We start from the raw sequence: 23092 nt of genomic DNA on the forward strand, positions 1-23092 counted from the left end.
ACTCTCGGTAGGTCAAGGTAATAGCGCGCCATGGAACTGTATACATCCGCTTCCGTGATCAACAGAGGTAAACACTACCAAGCATACGATGGCTGTGCGGACGTCTGTGCGTCAGTGCATGATCAGCATGTAGTAAGTACATAGTACATACATACCCGTAGTGGCCCAAAGCAGAATTTCTCAATCAGGTAGAAGAAGTAACGTGTCGTGGCAACGTGGTCTACGCTTTAAGCTTGCCTTCTTCGTATACGTACGTGCCCTTATCTGAACCTTGGATTGACCAGATACCTATGTGCTCTGAGGGGAGCCGGAAGCATGCGAGTGGCACGTTCTCGTAATTCTACAATTTATGCTTCATCAAGCGTACCTTCATTTGGCCTACTTGTCTATTTAGCTCAATGACAATAGAATCGGGGCGGAAGCAAGAATATGGCAAGTGAAGATTGTGCAAAAAACATACAACAGCGGGGATTCGCCAGTGGTCACCCACCTGACTACTAATCCGCCGGTTAAGGGTTTATCGTGTGGACAGCGGACGGGATCCAGAGTCTTCCTTTACCTATGGTCGTATGTAGTCATCATCCGATTTCAAAATCATATATGCTCAACAAAGACCTGTGTGGTTAAAGGCCTTGAGCTTAGATAGTCCTAACATGGAACAGAATGCATGGTATGGAGAATTCAGCTGCAGCAATACGCCAATCGCTTCATCAAAGTATCATGACTACATCTCCTCATGTCCGGTAGTCGCCGTTGATAGTGACGTACTCATGACTAAAATCACATGTCCAGAAGACAGCTTCCTCTCCTTCCTTTTCGCTCAACCTAACCTTAATCTCCAAATCTTCTGCCTCTAGTATCTTGGCTGCCCTGTTCTCGTCGACTTGCTCTGGCTCACCCTTGACAAGCAGCTTCAACTCCTCACTGCCGTCTGTGGGTACAAAGCTTACGCTTGTCTCCTCAGGTACCACTGAATCAACACCCTCTGCGTAGCCTGTCGCACACAGAATACGGCCCCAGTTCGCATCCTTTCCATACAAGGCTGTCTTGACGAGTGGCGAGCGCGCGATGGTGGAAGCTACGCGGTGCGCGTCTTTGTAGGACGCAGCGTTTGTTACTTTGATGGTGACAAACTTTGTCGCACCTTCTCCATCTCTGACGACCAACTTGGCTAGGTCAATCGAAAAGTCTGTGAGAACCTTTTGGAAAGCTGCAAAGTCTGGAGAATCAGCGGAGTTGATAGGCTGGCCGCCCGCGGCACCGTTGGCTAAGATAGCTACTGTGTCGTTGGTGGATGTGTCACCGTCGATGGAAATGCTGTTGAAAGATTTTCCGATTGCAGAGACGAGTGCCTGACGGAGCAAGTAGGGGGCGACGGGTGCGTCTGTGCATATTATGCCTAGAAGAGTGGCCATGTTGGGATGGATCATGCCTGCGCCTTTAGTCATACCCGCGATGTGGTATTCTTGTTGAGTGCTTGGTAGTGTAAATGTCTTTGAGACGAGCTTGGGAAATGTGTCGGTCGTGCAAATTGCGCGTGCGGTGCCGAGCCAGTGTTCGTGTGTATCTCCTAGGTTGTAGTATGCAGTGGGTATCTTTGATGTGATCTTGTCAATGGGCAGACGTTGACCAATGACACCGGTACTCATAACGATGCTCCGGCTTCCTTTCAGGTCATCCTGCCCGTTCTTGTCTTGTATGAAGCACTTGTCAGTTTCTTTGCCCATGGATATAGCATCTTCGATGCCTCCACGTCCTGTCACCGCATTGGCGCAGCCCGAGTTTACCACGACAGCTCTGATTCCCTCGCCCTTCCTCTTCTTCAGCATATCCCTGCTGACGGTCACAGGAGCCGCTTGGAACTTATTTGTGGTGAAGACAGCAGCTCCTGCGCACGGTGTATCAGATGCGATCAGAGCAAGATCGTCGAAGCGGGTGTTCGACGCCTTGACACCAACATGTGCACTTCCAGCCTTGAAGCCCAGTGGATATGTGCCCGAGGTTGGGACATACTTCTTCTTCGCAGGGGGGATCACACCGTCACCTGGCGCAGCATATGTTCGTATCTGCGAGGTGAAAATGCGCTTTGTACGGCTGAGGAGGCGAGGGTTGGGGCGTGTGAGGGACATGACTGGATGAAACTGTCAGATGTGTTGTCTCTCGAGTCGCTGTTTGCGACAATTGCAAGGACGCAGAGACCTTCTCGTGAAGATGATGCCTGGCGGAGCCTAATGCGAGGACCAAACATACCTGGAGATGTTCTTGTACCCCTTGTATCTTTTGACTCACCCAATTGACGTCCTGCGCCCTATGAGTCTTGCGATTGAAGCTGCCCAAAAAGTTCCAGGATGCGACTTTCCGCCGTTATCGCTCCCCGCCGATCTCCACGCGAGCCAAGTCGAGTCAAGACCCTTGCGCGTCTAGAGCAACAACGCGCCCAGCGTCGAGCCCATCAAATAACAGACGAGAATCGCGTATCGCGTCATCACGACACGCTCCTTTTGCGCCAGATAGGGCGCGACAATGAAAAATATGGCTGCTGTGGGCAGACTGGCGGGGATCGACATGCGCAGGCCGCGAGCGAGTTGAGCCACCAGGGCGTAGTATTGGCCGTCCAGAGCTATGGACACAAGACTGTCGCCGCTGTAGAGGACCACGACTTGGAAGACGGTAAGCAACAGAGTGGACACCAGCAGTGCGTATTCGACGCCTTCACGATGGCGTTGGTCGATCTTGTTCATGTAGGCATCGAGTGTGCGTTCGACGACAGGGAGGAGCGGCGTTTTCTCCGAAGTATAGGACATCATGATTGCTAACTATTGAATTGACGAGTATGGAGCACTTCGATTTATGAGGCCTCTTTACATGTTATATGCTATCTACGCGCTTGGGCGGTACAAACAATGTTAGATACCAATGTTGGTTGTCTTGGAATGCGCCATATGAAACAGGCGGACCCAGTTGTTTGACATGGCATCTTGGCCTCATACTCGGCCTCGGTCTTGTTTCGTCAGCCCTGCTCCTTTGAAATTATAGATGACGAATGATAAGAACCCAGCACAACTAAGTTCTTACGAGCTGTATTAATTAGTATTGGCAGGGCATCCGGAAAGCGCCAGGTAAGGAGCCATCTTGCGAGCATTTCCTTGTGCACATTAAGCAGCGTAGAATAGCGTAAACCTACATGTGCGACAAGGTTTTGGTATGTTTGACCCTATTAAAATAGACTGGCAGCATGACATGCTGGTATAACTTGGCCAAAAAGCGGCTGTTTCGCCAACATTGCGTCACCGTGGTTGTGTCTTCCACGCGATATCTACCACTCGACATGTCCTCTGTGAAACGAGATATGTCTGCTTCGGTTCCCCCAGTGTCTCAAAATAGTCTGCCCTAGCAGCCTTGCCTACCACAGATACCACAAGTTCACCGAGTGCAGTGCAGAGGATGAAGTCGTATATTCACTGACAGCGTTCGCCTGTTGAAGCTGTTTTCTGAGGTTCTTCTGAGTTCCCTACCGAATGCAGCAAGGCAAAGGCCATCGTGGAGCGCATAATCGAACAAATCCTTATGGGCTGCGCAAACTCGATCCTCTGCTTCAGAAGTCCACTGTCCCTGTGTTTTTGTAGAAGCTAATATTCTGTAGCCTGTGATGGGTCACCTCGATCACATAGGATATGTAGAACACACCTCGTAATCGAACAAGTTTGCATCCATTCGAAGGTATGCTTGCTCCCTAGCATTTCATAATCTACGTTTCATTGTGGAATCTACGATGTGTCGTTTTCTGCCAGGTAAAGGGCAGGGAGAGGGATCAAAGACCAAAGAAGGGGACGATGTGTACCTGGGTATGTTCCTGGACAAACATTTCCGTGTCGGCCCAAGTGCGTACACATAACGCCGAAAATATGTCATCATCTCGGACATGTCGACTGCCAGAGGCCCTGTATTCTTTCGATATCCCGCAGATGCACACAGCATGTCAGCTCTTCATCTTCCCGTATGCAGGTGCGGCGAGAAACGTGGTCGAGAATGCATGTGCGTCGTTTCTGCGTTTCACCTATGGAAAACTGCCACGAGGAGATATCTTACCTTTGCACATCCTCCGGGTGAAAGAGACGCAGACAAAGACTACGAGGAGCATATGGCGTTCGAGAGACCATGCTCAGCCTCAGTCCTGTGGAGGGACGGGTGGAAGGACGAACAAGGAGACGCTACAAGTAGCGTATCCCGTGCACCACGCTAACCCTTCCGAGAACCCCAACATCGGTGTTGAAGTTTAGGCTTTCCGATATCCTAGAGCATATGGTAATTTGATATCAATCAGCGTGTTAGTCGTGTTGATCTGATTCTATGGTGTCTGAGCAGATGAGAAGATGAGCGTGATGATGACATTTGTTCGATTGGGTTCTGGCATTTGCGTGTGCGGAAGGAAGTCGGTACTTCACGATAATCTATGCGCGCAAAAGAAAGGCATGTCATGTTAATGCGAACGCAGACGTTACCTAGGTACCTTAAGGAGAGAACAACACTTCTGATATTGTATAGGGTAGGATGCTCTGAGTGGATGCCCCTCCTGCGTACTCACCTGGGTGGGAAAGAAAAATGCAGCACTGATTGGCTCCAGTATGCAGCAATCGCTTCCGAAGGCTGTGTTGTAAGACTGTGTTCGACATTTGCGTTTCATCATTCGACCACCGGGGACCAAGCGGATTACGCAAATCGATAATAATCTAGTGGTCAGTGTGGTAGTCATCTTCGAAAGCACGGCTAGATAGTGCTTGACCGTGCTTCATTGTATTCTACAAAGGCGGCTTTGTCTGCTGGGTTTCATGTCCGCGTTCGATATGCGATGAAGGAAACAGCTCATCGACATCCCTAATACACCACCAAAAGATCCTGGACATAGCATGGCCGTATCTTTTCCTGTCATTCATCACTATTCTTAAAATTTTCATTGCTTCGTTTTAGCGAAGATACATTGCCACCGAGCATGAACACTTTCCTTAATATACCTCATGTGCGGGCTCGCGCAGATACTACAGCACTAATAACTCCAACCCTCGACGCCAGCGTACCGAACGCACCACCGACTCGACCTTCAACGCAACCACCATCGTTAGCAAGGGCAGTCGCCATAGATTCAACCACATTGCCAGTCACATCAGCACGATCCGTACCACAAGCAGGAGGAATGTCTTCCGCAACAAAAATCGGTCTCGGGATGATACCCGTCATAATCGCCTCGTGCGCAATCTGCATCTTCGCCGTTTTCTGGTGCCGCAGACGAAAGGCGCGGAGAATGAGTCAAGATCTGGAATCACCACCTCCGGTCCCGGAGAAAGACTATGTCACACGCTTGCCGTCACTAGACAGTGACCGGAGAGGAAGCAAGGTGTTCGACATGGCCGCATTCAGCACTCACATCTACGACGGTCGGCACAGAGAAGCGCAAGTTCTCGGTCAAAGCAGGGAGTTCGTTCGATCGATAGATCGAAATCAAGACGATGATCTCGAGACGCTGAGGACACCGCCACGCAGCATAAAGGTAGAAAAGATTCGCTCTGGTCGAGACTCGCCTATTGATGGGTCAAGTCCATTCCGACTAAAGCGAGGCGATACCCTCAGAAGAAGCTTGGGGTCTGAAATATCAGAACTCTGGCCGTCACCACCACCAACCGCGTGGGTAAGGCGGCAGGGTATCCTCAATTCATTGCCGTCATCGAGATTCGGTCGGGATATGAATAGGAGATCACAATGTAGCGCAGACTACAAGCGAAGGAGCGATGCAAGCTCAGTGTTTTAAGGTCTTGGCAAGGCGTTTTGGTTAATAGGTGGTAGATGGGCGGAAATCAGGACTGCGATAGGTCTTCTCTTACGACTGGACGACTTTTGTAGTGGTTCACTATACCCCATAGGTTACAGGCGTCCAGGTTGGGGATACCTTCATTCACTCACTTTTCTCTGTAAACATGTTAACAATTGAATTATTATGTTCTGGTCAATAGACACACCCTATGCTTTGTTTTGACCATCATGTTCTCAAATGCATCCATGTGTACGATCTCTCTGGCCTGTCTGATGCGGCATCTAGAGGTGTCGTGCCTGTGGATAAGTCCTTGCTCTAGTGTGAACGCATGTGTGCGTCTTTGCAGTCCTCCCAGGCAGTGTCTGCAGAATATCGAGGGCGTCTCCGCCTTGGGTGAAAGTATGACTATCTTCGCACGTTCTCCTCATCATGGTGCTCAGTCACTGGAAGCGCATCCTCTGCAGCCGCAGTTTACGCATTGTATTTCCTGGTTCTCTTTGAGCTGATCCCTAGGGACACGGCAGATACAGGTCGATCGGAAGTTTGTCTCTTTGGTCTGAATGCAGCGGGTGCAGCATAGCTATCACTGAGTTAGTTTGATTTGGGCTGGCAAGCTGCGTGGTAAGAGTTGTCCTACCTTCTCGTAGCCTTGCTTCTTCCACTTGGCAATCAACATGGCGTCCGCATATCCGTTCTTGAGCAGGTAATCATATAGCTGCTTGGTGATAGCCTCCTTCTCGTAGTATAGGTCGTATATGTAGCGCGAACGTTGGTGGGTGATCTGGAAGATGGGCCACGTCATTTCGTACTTCTTCTTGCCCTCATGCGATGCATTCTCAGCATCCTTCATCTTGTTCTGGAACTCGAGGAGTGTGTCCTCGATGTCATCGAAGCCCTCTGGCGGGGCCTTGCGCGAGGCGCGTGCGGTGCGGACTGGAGGCATGGCTGGGCAGGCTGTGGAAGGTCGACCGTCACGGGTTTGGCGCGTGTGTCAGCGAGAGTAGCTTGTGTGGCAGTGGAAGCGGCCGAGCTTGCGATTTCCTGCAATGACGTTGTCGGTGAAGGTGATTTCGAGAAGGAAGCAATGGATAACTTCGCGACTTGCGCCGGGAGTAAAATCCGCGCTAACGTCAGGTCTTGGCACTCCACTCCACCCGCGAGCCGCATCGTCACTGCAACTCAAGCTGTGAGACGACTGGAAGCTCCGCAACACCGCTAAAATGGTCATCAACCCCACCTACCTCGCTCAGCGCACGCGCTCATGTCAGTCGAACACGCACACGGAACATTGGACGAGCACAAAGGCTAACACGGGCACAGCGGTCAACTGGACTGATGCGAAGAAGAGGGTCATTCACAGCTACCGGGACTGGCTGCGGTCGGTACGTTGCTTCCCGGTCATTGGAACTTGACTAGCAGGAACTGCGTCCTAGATACTGGACGTGTACGCGGAACAGCTGGAACGAGACGAGGGAACGCGTGAGATGCGGAGCCAGGAACCCGTACTGACTATGATTATGCAGGCTCCCGAGATCCAGACCATGTACTCGCTGAACATGCCGGTATCTACACTTCGGACGAAAATGCGGCAGGAATTTGAGCGGCATCGATACGTGAATCAACTAAAGACGGTGGATGTACTGCTGTTCAACAGTCACCAGGAGTTCCAGGTACACCCTGACTCACTATGTTTGATACTCGGAGGGCATGTGCTAACAAACGCACAGGAGACGCTCAACTTCTGGAAGCAGCTGTCCCACGTTCTCAAGTACTTTCGTGCTGAGGAAGACCCCAAGGCCCGGCTACCAAACAACTTCATCAACGGCTTCTTGGAGGTATGTTCATGTTTGATTTGAACTCCGGGGCAGCTCGATGCTAACATACGCATAGGGTCGCAACTGATTTGACTATTACTACCAGAGTCCAAGAACAACCAAGAACAAAATTCGGTGTATATAGCTGAAGTCAATACCATTTTCCTTTCCCTTCGCCGATGAACTATGCTACCCTTTAACGCCGGTAATGCAATGCTATCATAACAACCGCGTCGCGGGCCTACTCCTCCATCTTGTTGACAAAGTCATCACGTGCAATGGTGAATTTCTGCTCGACGACATCACACATGTTCATGAGATCCTCCAACCCTTTCTCAAGCACAGTGTATACACTGACGCCGTCTACTTGGTTGTTAGCTGAGCGCTCAGGACGATCTCGTTTGTATGACCTACCATATGTTTGGATGCGCAAGTTCATCTTGGCTTCCGAGGGATGCGGGATAGAGTAACCGCAGAACTCGACGTCGGGGCTCGAAATGTCATCAGCTATTTGTCAAGTTGCAACGACTTGTTCAACTTACTTCTTGTGAATGATGTATCGCAACGCGTTGCCTAGAGTATGATCCTCTCCATCAAACTGGAAAGACGCGGCGGTTTCCGTCGCGCCGGAAAGCTATAGCGAATTAGATACGGTGTACTTGAACACTGGTCTAGATCCAACGCACGACTCTGATCCTGTCGCGATCAACTGCTGGGTCGATCTCCTCGTTGTTCTCAGAGGTAGGATCTATGATTGGAACTTGGGTAGGTTCTTGTGTTGTGCCTGGCATTTTGTTCTTATTCCTTGCTCTTTATAGCCAGCTGGCGGTAGACGAGGGACGATGCGCTGAGAGTTGATTCTGATCCCAAGTTTGATCCTAAAGATGGGTCGTGACTTTGCGATATCAAAATTTTGGGGCGGACTTTGGTTCGGCGAATCGTTGGTTGGCCAGACTTTTTCAGCCCTATATCGCTTGGCAACATGACGTGGGGCGTGGGGAAGCCCGTCTGAGTCCGCCTCAACTTTTTATGTCTTCACTTTGCCATTGGTAAACCCGAAGCACCCAAAAACATACATACCCCTCGGACACCACCGCCAAAATGCCGCGCACCTGCTGCCTCAACCGCGATACCAACGAGACAAAGATCCAGGTCTCGATAAACCTCGATGGCGGCGACCTCTCCCCTTACGAGCACAGCGACTTCTGGGCCGCCTTCGACAAGGAGAATCTCAATGGCGAGGGTGAGAAGGTCGACAAGGACCATGCGACCCAGAAGTCGGCGTCTCAAGAAATCTCCGTCGACACGGGTATCGGCTTCCTCGACCACATGATTCACGCCATGGCCAAGCACGCTGGCTGGAGTCTGCGCATACGGTGCAAGGGCGACCTCCACATTGACGACCATCACACAAGCGAAGATACCTTTCTGGCCTTAGGTACGGCCTTCAAGAATGCGTTGCAGGGAAGCACGGGTCTTGCTCGCTTTGGACACGCGTACGCACCGCTCGACGAGGCACTGTCGCGAGCCGTCATCGACCTATCGAACAGGCCATACAGCATTATTGAATTGGGTCTCAAGAGGGAGAAGATTGGTGATTTGAGCTGTGAGATGATTCCCCATTGCCTGCAAAGCTTCGCGCAAGCATCTGGCACTACCCTCCACGTCGACTGCATACGCGGCGACAACGACCACCACAGGGCCGAGAGCGCTTTCAAGGCACTTGCAGTTGCTATCAGGCATGCGACAACCGTGGTAAAGCAGTGGGAGGGCGAGGTCCGCAGTACCAAGGGCGTACTCTACTAAACACCAATACAACTAGATTACATCAATCTAACTTACAGAATTGTACAGAGCATGGTTATATTACCATAGAAGCTCATGTTCAATCGTTACAAAACATACCTTAATAGCCCGATGACTTATCTTCCGTACATCAGTTCATAGCCCTGAAAGTCCAGTGTCACAGCATGACAGGTATGTAAGGCAGTAATGACACGGACCGCCCAACATGATTTGCAGTGAGTGCCTGCTGGCACCTACGTCACACAGCAAGGAGGAAGTTGGTGTTTCAAGAGTAATGTAGATATAGGAACATTGCGCAAGACGATACCCTAATCCATGCATAGTAAAGTTAGACCGAGTACGGCGTGAACACGCTAACTACATGCAGGCACTTAATTCGCCGAGTCTTCAATGTCTAATGAGTAATCATTTTGCTCGATGAGGCGGCTTAGCTAGACACCTCCGGTTAACCCCAGGGTCTTGGCGAAACAGAACTCCTCAAATAGTTACTGCAGATTTCACTGTAAGGCATCTACCCCACCCTCTAACTCCCAGTATGAGGCCAAAAAGAAAGAACGTGTGCCAGAATTGTAGAGCTAAAAAGCTTGCCGTAAGTCCTTGTCGTTGCTGTGCAGGTACGGGGTTGATCCGCTAACGATGTTTGAAGTGCGATGGCGCGCAACCAGAATGCTCTCAATGCGTGTTTAAACAAATCCGTTGCAGCGGATACAAACAAGAATTCGTATTCGTGGGTAACACCACTGTCAACACCAACGTTCGCACAGAATCAGCACAAAAGAAGAAGACCACGTTTGCCAGGTCCACGGTGGTTCTTGATACTCATACAATTCACGCTAAGAAGACTCAACGAAGCGCCTCACCTTCAGACACCACGGGACCAGTCCTCCCCGTTGAGGCGAGCATCGTTGAGAGTCAATCCTGTTATGACCTTGAAGACGACATACAATTCATCATGGAACAATTTGCACCCGCTGATGAACATACCTCTGGAGAACCTAGTTTGTCGTATAATCAAATCTGCGGGGCATGGATTAATGTTCTTCCACTCATTGCCAAAAACAGAAGCAAAGATTACCCCCTAGTACCTGCAATTAGGGCGTTAGCCTCTGCGCTCCGCCGGCACTCCGATGTTGATGTCGATGGACAAGGGTGCCGGCCCCGGATAGTCGAGGTGTACTGCGAGTCGCTTAGGCATATGGGCAGAGCAATAGCAGAAGCGCGAGGCGCATCGAGCATCGAGCACATTACTGCGATCATGTGTTTAGCAGATACCGACGTATGTTTCCAATCCGCTGCATACTATTCGTCGTCTGGAGGCTAACGTAGTGGGAATGAAGATCATAGCCCCAGAGTTAAAGTCCGGTTGGATGACACATGTAAGAGCTGTTGGAGACATGTTAGAACGCCTAGGACCTACAGCCTTCAGCATTGGAACAATGCATACGATGTTTATTGGGTTTAGACCTCTGCTTGTAGGTTACAAACGATTCTTATAGGTGTGCTGAGCACAGGACTAATCATTTTTGGGGGGTTGTCTAGCTATTGAGCTCGATACTCCACCGACATGGAACATTTCTTGCGCGAGAAGAATGGATCACTGAGCCGTTTCAAGGACAACCTGTGTCCATAATCCAGCAGCTTCTGAACAGAGCCTGCAGTCTTCCGGCACTATTGGAGAGATTCTGCGAGATCAATCACATATCGAGCCTTCCGGACCTTGTTACGGTTAACCAGCTTGAACAGGATTTTCACGCCGTCCTTTCCAGACTTCGGGAGTGGGAACAGACGTTCAAATCCCAAGTGTCGCATCCTTTGTTTTGGTCAAGGTCTGACCCCGAGACTTGGTCTTTACCAGGTGCGAATGCTCTCTGGTTTCCGAATATGATGACAGCAACTAGTCTCACGCATTATTGGGCTTTCGAGATTGTTGTGAGAACACATATCAGCGCTTTGCACCAGATTGCTTCTACAGCAAAGGGACATAATTCTCAAACCCACACAAATGTATACACGGAAGCTTCTGCGGAATACTCACTTCTAGTTCTGGCCGATATGATCTGTGACAGCACCTCATATCTCCTGCAGCCAGTATTCAAGTATCACGGACTCTGGTCTGCTTTCTTCACCCTTCCTACAGCTTTGCGCGTGTTCAGACAAGAGCAGGTTCTTAGTAGCAGCCGAGCCAGGCGCTCTCAACGGATAGCCAAACTGCTAGCTAGCAGAGATGTTTACTTCCCGGAAAACTACCTAGTTTAAAAGATTCCATAGTTATATAGCTTCATGCATGTATGTGTAACAATCCGTTATCCAATGCTAGCGTGAAGCGACAATCAAGGTCTGTCCTCTGCATTGGGCATGATATACAAGACTTCAACTACCATAGATGCAGAGGTTGAAGCGATGAGGAAGCCTGTCTATACTGAACGTTCGGCGCGATCGATCTTTGTTGACGTGCAAGTACCAGAAGGTCTTTGCGCATTAGTTCTTAACGTTGTTAAAGCTTGGCGGATTCGATCGCTGGTTCCGGATTAGCGCCAAAGTTGCTGTAGCAAGTGCCTACGTTTATCACTCGATGAAGGCTGCAAGGTATTACCACGCGGACCCTCAACTACTCTGACCTGATGGCTGGTCTGACCGAATCTACATTACGGAGGTATGCAAACAAAGAACGCTTGTGTAATCACTTTCACTCTCATTGGTCATGCCCTTGACACGGTACCTTGAATCCTACGATTTTGATGTCTGGAAATGGATATGGGGGCGTTTGCACGTAGGTGAGCCTATACAACTCCATACCGCCTAGGTTTCCGCGGACTCCGAGCTGTGATAGCCACGTAATGGTTCTAGGGTATGGAGATTCACAGCAGTCGGACTAACCTAAGTCCAAGGTTCTCCTGATGAGCGTAGGTATTCGCTCACGAGTATATAAGTCATCTTAGAGTCGCAAAGAGGAAGATCATACACTCCATCACATTGAGAATACCCTCTTCCTGCTATTTGTCCATAAACATTTTAAATCTATTCTAGCCTGTACCGCCTCTTCCTCGAAAAGATGACTACCCCGCGCCCCATCAAAGGAGCTGAAAGTTTGCCATCGCAGTGGGCATTCACGGAAGATTTGGCTGGTTTCGATATCCCGATCCGCTTGGAGGGAGAGATTGGGGACGTCATGGTGCGCGGAACGATTCCCAAGAGTATTGATGGAACGTTCTATCGTGTCTGTCAGGATCTCGCTACTCCGGCTCCAAAAGGATTGAGTCCCATTGGCGGCAACGGATCTGTTACAGCTTTCCGAATCCATGATGGTCATGTCGACTTCAAAGTCCGTTACGTTCACAACGACCGATACAAGATCGAGAGGAACGCGAAGAAGACTCTCTGGTCAGATATCATAAACGAACCGCTGAGTCAACAACATCCGTGTATTAGTGCTGTGCTAGGCGCTACTAGCAACACAAACATAATTCACTGGGCTGGAAGATTGCTTGCGCTTGTAGAAATACACCCAGCGTATAGTATGGATCCCGACACGCTTGAGACCACCGGAGAGGATCCCTTTGGCGACCAAATTACCACCACTAGTTTCACGGCACATCCACACGTCGACCCGCATGTTGATGAGCTCGTCACGTACAGCCTTGACTTCATGAAAAAGGAAATCATTTCTTATTCTATCGATCGTCAGGGCACCGTCAAGAATGAGCACTTGTTCAAGCAGTCCCATTTCGGTACTGTTCATGACATGGCTATCACAGATAATTGGAACGTCTTCTGCCAATGGCCGACCCTCCCCAATCCCAGCAAAGAGCCAGGCGCTTCTCCTATCATATGGGACACTGAGCGGCCTGCTATGTTCATAGTAACTCCACGACGTCCGGAGTCGCCTTTGGAGGGTTCAGGATGGGCGCCATACGAAAGCCGCATCTACACTCATCCTTACAATTCCGAGATATTGCACACAGCGGGAGCCTGGGAAGAGGATGGGAAGATCTTTTTCGAAGGCGTTTGGCCCCATCATGGACACTTTCCGTTTTGGCAACAGGCGAACGGGAAACCCGTCGCGAAAACCGAGCTGTGCGATCTGGTTAGGCTCGAGATCGATCCAAGCAAGCCTACAAACTCTTCCATCCCTGATCCTGTTGTCCTCGTTGACATTCCGAACGAGTTTTGCCGGATCGACGAACGTTACCAATGCAGGAAGTATGACAAAATCTTCATGAACGTATTCCACTCCGAGGATGGAAGTCTGGATCTATTTGAGAACAAGCATATTTACCAAGGACTCAATGCTACCGCAATGCTCACCAAGAGCACGGGGGAGCTTAAGATCTACTCTCCCGGGCCGCAATGCCGTTGTCAAGAACCCGTCCACATTCCGCGCTCTGACGATGCCCCTGAAGGCGATGGATACATCATTTTCGCTGTCGATCGTCTTGATGTCAATCTCACCAACGTTGTCATTCTCGATACCGCAGGTGATTTCCAGACTCCGGTAGCAGTTATTGAGCTGCCAATGCGCATGCGAGCTCAGATTCATGGCAATTGGGTTGACGCAAGAGAACTGAGTGGTAAACCTCTGGTGGCTCCTCCGCCACTGACCCATATGAACTGGCACCGTGTCAAGCCGAACCGTGGAATTCCTGTTAATGCATGATTGGTCGGTAGCAATGTTGCAGGGAGTTTGATATCGCCTCTCATCTCTACATTTGTATTTATTTTTCAACTATGCTGCAATAATAATGGTGGTCGTTCAAAATGGATCATAAATCTTCTCTTTTGATTGCAATGAAGAAAAGTGCTTAGCCAGCCACCATGTTCAATCTTCGCGAATAACAGTGTCTAAACCCAATGCAAAAGTCCAGACTGTCTGAAATGGTGCCAAGATCTTGGTGTTTTCCATGCGTCATGCGCGATTTTAGTGCTCGTAGTTGTGAGCGACCAGGCGTCCGAGAAGCTCAAGATTATGCATTTTTAAGCAGCAAGTGAGTCCAAGGTATTTGCTGGCCAGTGTCGTTTGTAAATACAGAGACCGGCTCGGATCGCGGAGGAGTCGGAGAAAACGGAAAAGAAGAAAGTAGCACCGAGAAACAAGGTTCTTGTGAGCGGTAAACTAGCATAGTATAGCAGAGTAGCCAAATCAAGACATGCTCGATCAGCGACTGCCAATCCTTGATTTATAATCGCCAATCGTCCTCTCACTTTTAGGCTATATAAATAGTATACTGACATAGCCTCACCCATGTTTGATTACCAAAGCTACAGTCCTACACTTTCACGTCTTTCCAAGTTCTCTTCCCAACTCCGATCAAGCTACGATTCCTTCAAAAAAAAAACGCATCTCATAATGTCCTTTCCCAACAACTTGTTAAGCCAATCAACATGGCGTCAAGTAGGACTCGGTCTCACGACGATGATCTTTAGCCTTGGAACCTTGGCCATTGTCTCGCCAACTACCGCCTCAAAGGGCCTCGGCGTCGTTCCTACCTCACGAGAAGGCTATGAAATCAACGAGAAGTCAATGGTCTTTCTTGGTATCCGTGACGTAGCCGCAGCTTTGACGTTGTTCTGGTTCTATAGCGAACGCAAGACCAAAGAGATGGGTGCTTTGACGATGGCTTGGGTTCTGGTATGTGTTGCCGATGCCTGGGTTGCAGCATGGGGCCCAAACGGATTCGACAATGGGGTTTGGGGACTTTGCGGCGCTGGTCTTGCGATGTCTTTTATCGGAGCAGGATTGTTTCAGTCCCAATGACAGGATTTCAGAGCACGTTAGGTAGATAGCCCTTACGAACAGGAAATCTTCTCATGACATTAGCTCACTTCTTAATGGAACGACATTCTCGTGTTACTACTACACTCAAAAGTAAAGATGAGAAGACTTAGCGACATGTTGCGATTTCCCATATCTGCTTCTAAAACAGCCCCAAAGCAACGCGCAACGTATTGACATATCAATATTCTCCCAATTCTCTAGTTACTTCAATGTTCAGTGTTTGTAGTAAGCGTGAAATACATCCATATAGGTTCATTGTTACAAGCAGTCCAGAAAGGGAGAGACATCATGCGATGCGATGCAATGCGATGCATGGCGATACTGCGTGCTGCAAGCAAGACTGTGTGGAGCGGGCTGAGCAGTCGGCCCTAGGATATGTTGTCCAAGACAAGCGCATGAGGAGATTCTGGAGAAACCGATGAGGTACTTTCATTGCGTTCAAGGATATCTTTAATGGCTCCATGGCGCCTGCAATGCAACAACACTTGTGTAAATCCAAGCTAATATACAGAATAATAATGCTCAAAACCTGAACCATCAATGTAAGACGAATGCAACCAGGTCTAGGGGGGAAAGAAACATACCTTATCTCATAATTACCCGCTCTCGTCATGTAGCGCACCCACTTTACACTGCTGTAGTTGCTCTTCTCGAACACCTTCAAGTATCGGACAAGTAATCCGGAACTCGTGAACATCAGCAACGAGAAGCTCAAACTGAGCGGCGGCCGTGACCAAGCCTTCTGGTTGGTCATGCTCGTTAAGCTGGCCTCGGCGCTAAGAACGAATTCGCTTTGCCCGGTGAATCTTGGGATCTTCCAGACAATGTTGTTATGTTCTGGCTCGTACTTGGCCTTGCCCTGTGATGTACGCTCGGTGATACGCGCAGTGTTGAGGGGTGTTGGTATCCGCACGACGACGTTTGTTGCGAAGAGTTTGGAGCCATAGTTGGCACGGATGGCGATGCTGTATTCAACCTTGGTCTTGCCAACCTCATTGACAATGGCATGCACCTTGAAAGGCAGGTTGACGTTCTCAGTCGCCCGGTAGCGCATGAGCTCGAATTCGCCGTCGGGCGGCACGAAGGATATTATCCTGTCCGCATCGAACTTGCCCAGCTTGACACATTGGTGGAACTGACAGTCTTCCAAGGTAACGCTTCCCGCCGCTGCCCTGGTAGCCTTCGCGCCTGCTTTGTTACCCGATGGCTGTTGGAGGTGATCTTCGCCCAGCGTCAGGCGGTCGTTGAGGCCGAACTTGCACTCGGGTGTGCCTGAGAGATATGCGCGCATTATGATCTGCCCGTTCACGTCGGCTCGCAGTACTGTTCCCGTGGCGGACATGAGTAGGTTGACATCCTCGATGACATCGACGAAGGCTTCGTTCTTGCGGTACTTGATGTCGGCTCGTCGCCAGGAGAGAGCGCCGGTGGCCTGCATTGTGATCTTTGACGAGTCCTCCTGTAGTTCTGTCAGCTGTTGCTCCAGCCGCGTCGGACGTAACCTACCATAGCCCTTTCCGATTTGACACCCTCGGTTGTGATGTACATCTTCAGCGTGTCTGTCTCGGTATTCTGCGGGTATCCAAAGTCGAGAATCTCGTCTAGCAACTCATAGACCAGTACGAAGTTGTTCTTTACGGCCTCCTCGTCAAACTTGCCAAAGTATGCCTTTCCCAGTCCCACCAGACGGTACAAAAACTCAAAGACCAGCGCTGCATTGGCATTGCTCTTCGTCACGGCGACCAGATATATGTTCTCGTGTTTGACATGGCTGAAGGTGGTGGAGCCAAGGGTGAGGATGGGCGAGCGGACTTGGGCGTTGGAGATGACCTGGATTCGGAACACATCGGCAAGGCGCGGGCGGCAGTCGTTACGGAAGGCGCGAAAGATGAGGTTCTCACCTTTCTGGTTGAAGATAAGGATTCCGGAAAGCATGGCGGCGACGTGCGAGGGGACAGCGGACGTCGGCAGGGAATTGGCTGCTTCGGCGTGTTGATGCTTGGAGCTCCACCCGCGACGCCGCGGGATTGAGCTCGGACCATATTCGCTTATGGTAATTAGGGGTCTCAGGGACCGCCTACGCCTTCGTCACGTTGTTCAGACGACATTCAAGTTTTCACCACAACGGTATACTTCGTCTTAACATCGATTCAATTCGAATTAGCACTCCAGGCTGCGAATAGCTACTAAACTGAACACGATCAACCCAAGTTATACCAAGCAAAGCCTATCACATTTCTGTCAGTTGTCGGCGTTATCTGACCATGTTTTCAACGTTGCAAGCTCCTGGGGATCCAGCTCTGCCATCAAAGCAGTGTATCGCTCTGCTGTAAGGCTCCTCTTGATATCCTCCATTCGTACATCAATCTCATGGCGTTTTCGATACAAGCTTGCGTACTCATCTTCTAGCGTGGTGAAACGACTAAGAGCAGATGTGCTGCGCTGACTCGGTACTGGACCCGACGAGTTCGATACCCCCTCCTTCAAACTCGATCCTCGGTATCCAGATCTCCCATCAAACCGATCTGTCGAACCCAGCTGCGGATGGAAATAAGCTCTAGGCTTCTGCGTATGTGAGCTCATGGTTTCAGTTGGGTAATTACAGTAGTAAGGTGACTGCGTCGGTGGAAAGGGTGGAGCGCCGTAAACGTTAGAATCCGGAGGAGTGGCTGTATGACCATGAGGTTGGGGTTCACGTATGCTGCGGGGAGCTCTGTAGTACGACAACTGGGGAGGAGATGGGTTGCGGTCAGCTCCTGCTAGACCATATTGTGGTTTCGCACTTTGCGGGTTTTGGATAGGGTCAACATGGTCACGGTTCTCTCGCCGAGATGGCCGCTCGTTATCAGAGTTGCCTGCCATGGTCTGGGTTTGTTGTTCGGTGAGATCCAGGTGTGCAGAGCGAGGCTGAGGTGGTAAGATATTGACAACAGCGGCAGGGGCCGTCGCAGCGATGGAGCCAGCACGGTCCTACTTCCGTAAAGCTTTCACTGCTTTAGCTTGCTTGATATCCATGAGATCATTGCAGGCAGCACGCAAATGCCTCTGCCACCCTTCACTGAACTTGCAGCTGGGATCTTCGTGGTAAAGATTCGCCTCAAAACCGAATTGAAGAGCGCACTTCAGGATCAAGTTGTGGGTTGTCTTGGCTTTCCGTTTCAATCAACAGGAAAGCGACATCAGATTCTCTCCCGAGATTTCTGATATCGACGGAAGACCAGTGTCCTTTCGTGGTGTCGCCGTTACAGATCTCCAATCTGAATGGCGCGTTCTTCCTTGTTTTTTATACCTATGAAAACGTATACGAAGGCTGGGCCCCGTCGTTTTTTCGGTCGATGCCCTATTTCGTTTTCTGATATATACTTCAGCATGAACTCCATGGCTATCATTTTCTTTTTGAGGGGGATGCCTGTGAGGCGGTGAGAAGCACCTCTTTGTCTCATCATTCGAGACATTGCTATCTTTCTTTGACTTGGTGAGTGCGTTCCTGAGCCGCCGGAGATCATATGGCGATGTTTTGGGAGTTGTTACATTGCTGCTATCGCACTCGTCGCACTCATCGCTCAGGTTATTGACGTTCACCAACTCGTGCGTATCAAGACCGACAAGCTCACGACATAGCTTGCGACAACTTCGTTAAATACGTCTTGCAACTCTCCCTATGTTTCACGCTTACCTATGTGTGACAATCGATATCAAACGACAATTGTGCACGTGAGAGGGAGTTGGTCATTAAGTCTAAAGGTTATCATAACATCTACAGCCTCGCAACAGCGGTAACATACACGTTTCCACACTCGAAAATGCTTCTTATGCGGAGCTGAGAGCTTCTAATAGTCCAGAAGCCTCTTCCACAACTTCTGTAACATTCTTTGCAGCATCTACAGGCAGCACATCCGTCTCTGATACATCAGCAACCTCCCAAATAGCAAGCTGGCTCTCCACCATATCCTCCTTCATGTAATGATCACTCCTCTCTTGCATTCGTCGCACCAGCTCTTCCTGATCAACTTGTAAACCCACAAAGACAACTCGTACTTGATCGTTCATCAGAGCGCGGAACTGATCGCGGTACGACTTCTTCAGGGCTGAGCAGGATAGAAAGACACACTCATGATCTCCATTGGTGATGATATCCAGCGCGCGCTGCCCGAGACGGGCGATCCATGGAGCACGGACGAGGTCATCGAGGGGTGTGCCGGCAGCCATCGATGCAATAGCATCTTCAGTGTGGAGCTCGTCACCTTCAATAAAAGGTACTTTGAAGCGGGCGCTGAGATGTTGTCCAATCGTGCTTTTGCCGCTGCCACAAGGCCCGGCGACTACAACGACCTGCTTGGTTGGTTTCCTCGCAACTCCAGGAGTATGTGATTGCCAAGCAGCAGCTTGGAACTGTTTGACAAACGTCTTTACAAACAACGGATCCAGCACAGGTGCTTCATCGAGTGAAGGAGAGAAAGTCCTGGCCACGCTGGTCTCATATGTACGCGAAGGGCCGAAAGTATCCTTGTCGTATTTGGACGCAAAAAAGTCAGCCAGTTTGATGGGTGGGTTCGCCACAGCGTCCTGACTTGACTCACGAAGCCTGCGCACCCACTCCTTGGGTTCAACCTCATCGAACTGGAGGCCAGCTTCTCGGAGGGCGGGAAGTAGATCATCGGTCCAGGAAAAGCTCTTCGCGTTGGTCACATTCGCCACCACAGAGCCGGCGTCGCTGAGTGAGATCTCTGTCACGGCTTTCGCGATAACGTCAACAGGTGTCCAACTCGGCGATTCTTGGAGTCGAGGTAGCGCGCCAACAGTAAGTGCAGACTGCATCATAAGAGGTATGGCTTCAGTCGCGTTCCACACGCCATGTACGGTGTCCGCAACGATCTGACCGACGCGCAGAACACGCGCTCGAACACCAGTCTTCTTCGCCGCGGCCAAGCATAAGTGCTCCGCGACACATTTGCTCTGAGCGTATCCCATTCCTTGAGCCCAGTCAAGCTCCGCTAGCTTCTCGGGTGTGTGTAAATCAGGGCATCGTGCGACAGTGCTGACAGAAGAACAGAAGTCGAAGGATGCAGGCTTGATGGACGATGTAGCAAGACATAGGTCAATTAGATGTCGCACTCCAGCAATGCAGTCCTTCTCGAATGACATCAAGCTCTTGTTAAAGTTGACGCTCCATGCGCAATGAATGACACTAGCAAGACCTGAGGCTACGCGTGCATAAGTTGTGTCGTCTAGGCCGAGATGGGGTTCAGATAGATCAGAAGGTATAGCTTGGATTTTCCTGAGTGCAGAAAGCGGTAGGGTATGATACACTTTCCGCTGGATGAGGGATTCTTGGACACGATGAGCTGCTGCCTTGTAGTCTGTGGCGCGTACAAGGCAGTAAACTGTGTCGATGTCCGAACGTTTGACCAGCTGTACAAGAACATGAGCGCCTAGCGAGCCGGTCGCACCAGTAAGCACAGTCTGTCTTCTATCAACCAACTCGAACTTGGTATATTGCGTGATAAGGTCTTGCATCTGTGCGGCGGCTGACACAGCCTCAATCTCTTGCCCGGTCTGTAGTCTGTAGAGATGTGTGGCGAGAGATGAGATAGACGGATGCTCAAATACTACGTTTTGACCAAGCTTGTTGGAACCAATGTCGACGGTCTTGAGGATATCCATCCGTATCTGAATCGATTGTAATGAGTCCAGTCCCAGCGAGAAGAGATCTGTGGTACACTCGATGTCGCTTGCCTGCGGCAAGTGTTTGGCCAGGATCGTACGCAAGTGGTTTTCCATCTTCAGAAGAGTGAATGTCTTCAAATCACCGCCAGATGATGCAGCCACATCATATACGTTGTCAATCTCGGTAGCAAACGTTTTGTAAAATGCTTGCCTAATCACACTGCCTTTGTCCGTGCGTGGAAACTGACAACCATATGGCAAAACTTGAATCATATCCCTGGAGATCCTTGCGTATGCTTCCACTGTTTGGTTCGCAGCTTCAATGACGGGCCATATCTCATCAATGACCCTTGCAGTCGACATGCCTTCAATTGCTGGGACCACAAGGACGCCAAGGTATGGTCGACCTGAACCAAAGACGACCGTCTCCGTCACGGCTCGATGCGAACGAATTGTTCCTTCCATCATGACCGGGTTGAACTTCTCGCCGTTCACCAGGACGATTGTATCGTCTAGGCGCGCAATGTATTTCCAGGCTTTATCAATCGTGGGGTGAGGTTCGAATAGATCTTTCGTGGCGTAACTACCGTCTGGTAGATTGGAGGCAACCTTTGCTGGCCAACCTGGCAAGACTGTGCATTCGTAGAGGTTTGGTCCGCGTGGTACCCACCGAAGATACGGAGATAGCTTCGGTGACTCACGAACATAATTCCACACCTTGTCTTCGGCAGGTCGGAAGGATGTCATGAGCTGACCGACTTCAGTACTAATTATTGTAAGCCTGGGTACGTTATAGAAGGTGAAAGAAGAAACTTACGCTCCATAATGACCGACAAGATTAACTCCGTTGCTCACCAGTAGATCACCCAGAGTGTCTGGACAAGCACTTCCTCCGTACATGACAATCTTGAGTTGTCTCAATAGCTCGATTCCTTCATCCGATTCGGAAAGAAGCTTAAGAGCATATGGCACGCCGTAAAAGATCTCGAATGTGTGCTGCCTCAAGATCGTGGACAGATAAGACTGAGTCAGGGGTAGATCGGCGTTGTAGATATGGATGGATTTGCCACTGTATATCGCACGAAAGAAGTTGCAGATTCCGTGATTATGATATAAGGGAAGAGTGATGAAGGCTTTCATATCCATGCTGATGGCATAGTTGGCGATTGCACTCTTCTGTGTCTGATAGATTGGCTTCGGTAGCCCAGTGGAGCCTTTCCTCGCGTCAGCTCAGGTGCCATAGACGGGTAAATACAACGTACCACTAGAGTGTATTATGTAGATATTATTCGAAGTTTCAACCGCGTGATCCAGCTGATAGTCAAGACGGGTATCCGCATGGACTTCGATAGGAAAGTTGTAGGTGCTGAACCCTGCAATCTCGCCGATGTGCAACGTCGGGATATTTGTCTGTGCGTCGGCTGCAGACTGCGCAAACCGGGAGTCTGCTAACAGATATGTAGCACCAGTTGTTGTAACAAGAGAATCAATGGCGGCTTGTGATATTCGCGTTGAAAGAAACAGCACAGTGTGTCCGAGCTTGGTAAGCGCAAGCATTGTCACGATGTAGTCCAAATTACTTGGCCCTAGCACCGCGACCGTGGTAGGCTTCTCTGCAGAGCTGGATCGTGTGGGGATGAAAGCCTGATAGTGTCTGGCTACTCGGTAGGCGAACACATCTAGCTGTTGCATTGTATAATCTACAAAGTCAACTCCAGAGCGCGGATACGACACAATGGTGACATGGGGATCGCGCCGCGCACGATGTCGCACGAGTGCGTCAACTGTTTGTATTGAGGACTCTTCAGGTTGGGGAAAGTCATGGCGCAGAGGTTTGGATGTAGACAGTGGTGTCGACGGCCCTAGGGATGCAGCGATAGCGATCTGAGCTGGCGCCATGGCTGTGGTGGCTTGTGACAATGAGTACTTCGAGGAAAGATGAAGAAGTGGCTGTGGTTTCGAGAGCAGACATGATGAGGGCTGTTGTATTAGTATTCGCCGACTCGTTTCGCGCGGCTGCTTTCCCCAGCTTCAACCTCGAACGTTGGGGCGATGTGGAGACTTGCATTGCATATCACGTCGGATCGGATTCGCTTTTGATTCGTGCGGCGAACTTCGTTGGCTTTCGGTAGCATCGATGATTCGTTGCCGATCGAGAGCCGGAGCAGAAACCGGCCTTGGTGCAAAACTACTTTCCCCGCAACTAGCTTTCTCCAGAAAATCGAA

General features: G+C 50.1%; 13 protein-coding genes across 13 annotated transcripts; 6 read left to right on the forward strand and 7 right to left on the reverse strand.

Moving 5' to 3' along the window:
* Nucleotides 1-690: 690 nt before the first annotated feature.
* Nucleotides 691-2334, reverse strand: CC77DRAFT_860390 (Arginine biosynthesis bifunctional protein ArgJ beta chain). Its single transcript, XM_018533452.1, has 2 exons — nt 2251-2334; nt 691-2131 (listed from the first exon to the last, which is right to left on the reverse strand). Exon 2 carries the CDS (start codon nt 2127-2129, stop codon nt 735-737), a length of 1395 nt encoding a protein of 464 aa, XP_018386627.1. The 5' UTR covers nt 2130-2131; nt 2251-2334; the 3' UTR covers nt 691-734.
* CC77DRAFT_1020000 (hypothetical protein) lies at nt 2099-2923 on the reverse strand. Its single transcript, XM_018524958.1, has 2 exons — nt 2200-2923; nt 2099-2131 (listed from the first exon to the last, which is right to left on the reverse strand). The coding sequence occupies exon 1, from the start codon at nt 2805-2807 to the stop codon at nt 2421-2423; it is 387 nt and encodes a 128-aa protein (XP_018386628.1). The 5' UTR covers nt 2808-2923; the 3' UTR covers nt 2099-2131; nt 2200-2420.
* A 1935-nt stretch (nt 2924-4858) lies between these two features.
* CC77DRAFT_860386 (hypothetical protein) lies at nt 4859-5966 on the forward strand. Its single transcript, XM_018533451.1, has one exon. It carries the CDS (start codon nt 4991-4993, stop codon nt 5801-5803), a length of 813 nt encoding a protein of 270 aa, XP_018386629.1. The 5' UTR covers nt 4859-4990; the 3' UTR covers nt 5804-5966.
* Nucleotides 5967-6242: 276 nt separating this feature from the next.
* On the reverse strand, nt 6243-6749 carry CC77DRAFT_934884 (cell cycle control protein cwf14; the record flags this gene model as incomplete). Its single annotated transcript, XM_018534401.1, has 2 exons — nt 6243-6386; nt 6444-6749. 2 exons carry the CDS (start codon nt 6747-6749, stop codon nt 6243-6245), a joined length of 450 nt encoding a protein of 149 aa, XP_018386630.1.
* A 277-nt stretch (nt 6750-7026) lies between these two features.
* Nucleotides 7027-7873, forward strand: CC77DRAFT_1094389 (NADH dehydrogenase, alpha subcomplex, subunit 6; the record flags this gene model as incomplete). Its single annotated transcript, XM_018529736.1, has 5 exons — nt 7027-7069; nt 7127-7188; nt 7330-7476; nt 7534-7641; nt 7697-7873. The coding sequence occupies 5 exons, from the start codon at nt 7027-7029 to the stop codon at nt 7706-7708; spliced, it is 372 nt and encodes a 123-aa protein (XP_018386631.1). The 3' UTR covers nt 7709-7873.
* CC77DRAFT_988103 (RBP11-like subunits of RNA polymerase) lies at nt 7862-8479 on the reverse strand (the record flags this gene model as incomplete). Its single annotated transcript, XM_018536266.1, has 4 exons — nt 8307-8479; nt 8163-8254; nt 8035-8111; nt 7862-7986 (listed from the first exon to the last, which is right to left on the reverse strand). Exons 1-4 carry the CDS (start codon nt 8409-8411, stop codon nt 7862-7864), a joined length of 399 nt encoding a protein of 132 aa, XP_018386632.1. The 5' UTR covers nt 8412-8479.
* A 242-nt stretch (nt 8480-8721) lies between these two features.
* Nucleotides 8722-9426, forward strand: CC77DRAFT_933937 (imidazole glycerol phosphate dehydratase; the record flags this gene model as incomplete). The annotated part of the gene is made up of 1 exon (XM_018534351.1): nt 8722-9426. The coding sequence occupies one exon, from the start codon at nt 8722-8724 to the stop codon at nt 9424-9426; it is 705 nt and encodes a 234-aa protein (XP_018386633.1).
* Nucleotides 9427-10030: 604 nt separating this feature from the next.
* Nucleotides 10031-11865, forward strand: CC77DRAFT_860871 (hypothetical protein). Its single transcript, XM_018533454.1, has 3 exons — nt 10031-10702; nt 10764-10898; nt 10966-11865. The coding sequence occupies exons 1-3, from the start codon at nt 10379-10381 to the stop codon at nt 11680-11682; spliced, it is 1176 nt and encodes a 391-aa protein (XP_018386634.1). The 5' UTR covers nt 10031-10378; the 3' UTR covers nt 11683-11865.
* Nucleotides 11866-12280: 415 nt separating this feature from the next.
* On the forward strand, nt 12281-14160 carry CC77DRAFT_1020008 (lignostilbene dioxygenase family protein). The gene has a single exon (XM_018524959.1). The coding sequence runs from the start codon at nt 12479-12481 to the stop codon at nt 14078-14080; it is 1602 nt and encodes a 533-aa protein (XP_018386635.1). The 5' UTR covers nt 12281-12478; the 3' UTR covers nt 14081-14160.
* Nucleotides 14161-14770: 610 nt separating this feature from the next.
* Nucleotides 14771-15178, forward strand: CC77DRAFT_934887 (hypothetical protein; the record flags this gene model as incomplete). Its single annotated transcript, XM_018534402.1, has 1 exon — nt 14771-15178. One exon carries the CDS (start codon nt 14771-14773, stop codon nt 15176-15178), a length of 408 nt encoding a protein of 135 aa, XP_018386636.1.
* Nucleotides 15179-15241: 63 nt separating this feature from the next.
* CC77DRAFT_961963 (clathrin adaptor, mu subunit) lies at nt 15242-17193 on the reverse strand. The gene is made up of 3 exons (XM_018535631.1): nt 16706-17193; nt 15784-16658; nt 15242-15728 (listed from the first exon to the last, which is right to left on the reverse strand). The coding sequence occupies exons 1-3, from the start codon at nt 17132-17134 to the stop codon at nt 15722-15724; spliced, it is 1311 nt and encodes a 436-aa protein (XP_018386637.1). The 5' UTR covers nt 17135-17193; the 3' UTR covers nt 15242-15721.
* A 211-nt stretch (nt 17194-17404) lies between these two features.
* CC77DRAFT_1094394 (hypothetical protein) lies at nt 17405-18271 on the reverse strand. The gene has a single exon (XM_018529737.1). The coding sequence runs from the start codon at nt 18059-18061 to the stop codon at nt 17441-17443; it is 621 nt and encodes a 206-aa protein (XP_018386638.1). The 5' UTR covers nt 18062-18271; the 3' UTR covers nt 17405-17440.
* A 723-nt stretch (nt 18272-18994) lies between these two features.
* On the reverse strand, nt 18995-23086 carry CC77DRAFT_861036 (male sterility protein). Its single transcript, XM_018533455.1, has 3 exons — nt 22129-23086; nt 21684-22080; nt 18995-21632 (listed from the first exon to the last, which is right to left on the reverse strand). The coding sequence occupies exons 1-3, from the start codon at nt 22763-22765 to the stop codon at nt 19010-19012; spliced, it is 3657 nt and encodes a 1218-aa protein (XP_018386639.1). The 5' UTR covers nt 22766-23086; the 3' UTR covers nt 18995-19009.
* Nucleotides 23087-23092: the final 6 nt, after the last annotated feature.

This window comes from Alternaria alternata, assembly GCF_001642055.1.
Source record: "Alternaria alternata strain SRC1lrK2f unplaced genomic scaffold CC77scaffold_9, whole genome shotgun sequence".
NCBI lineage: Eukaryota > Fungi > Ascomycota > Dothideomycetes > Pleosporales > Pleosporaceae > Alternaria > Alternaria alternata.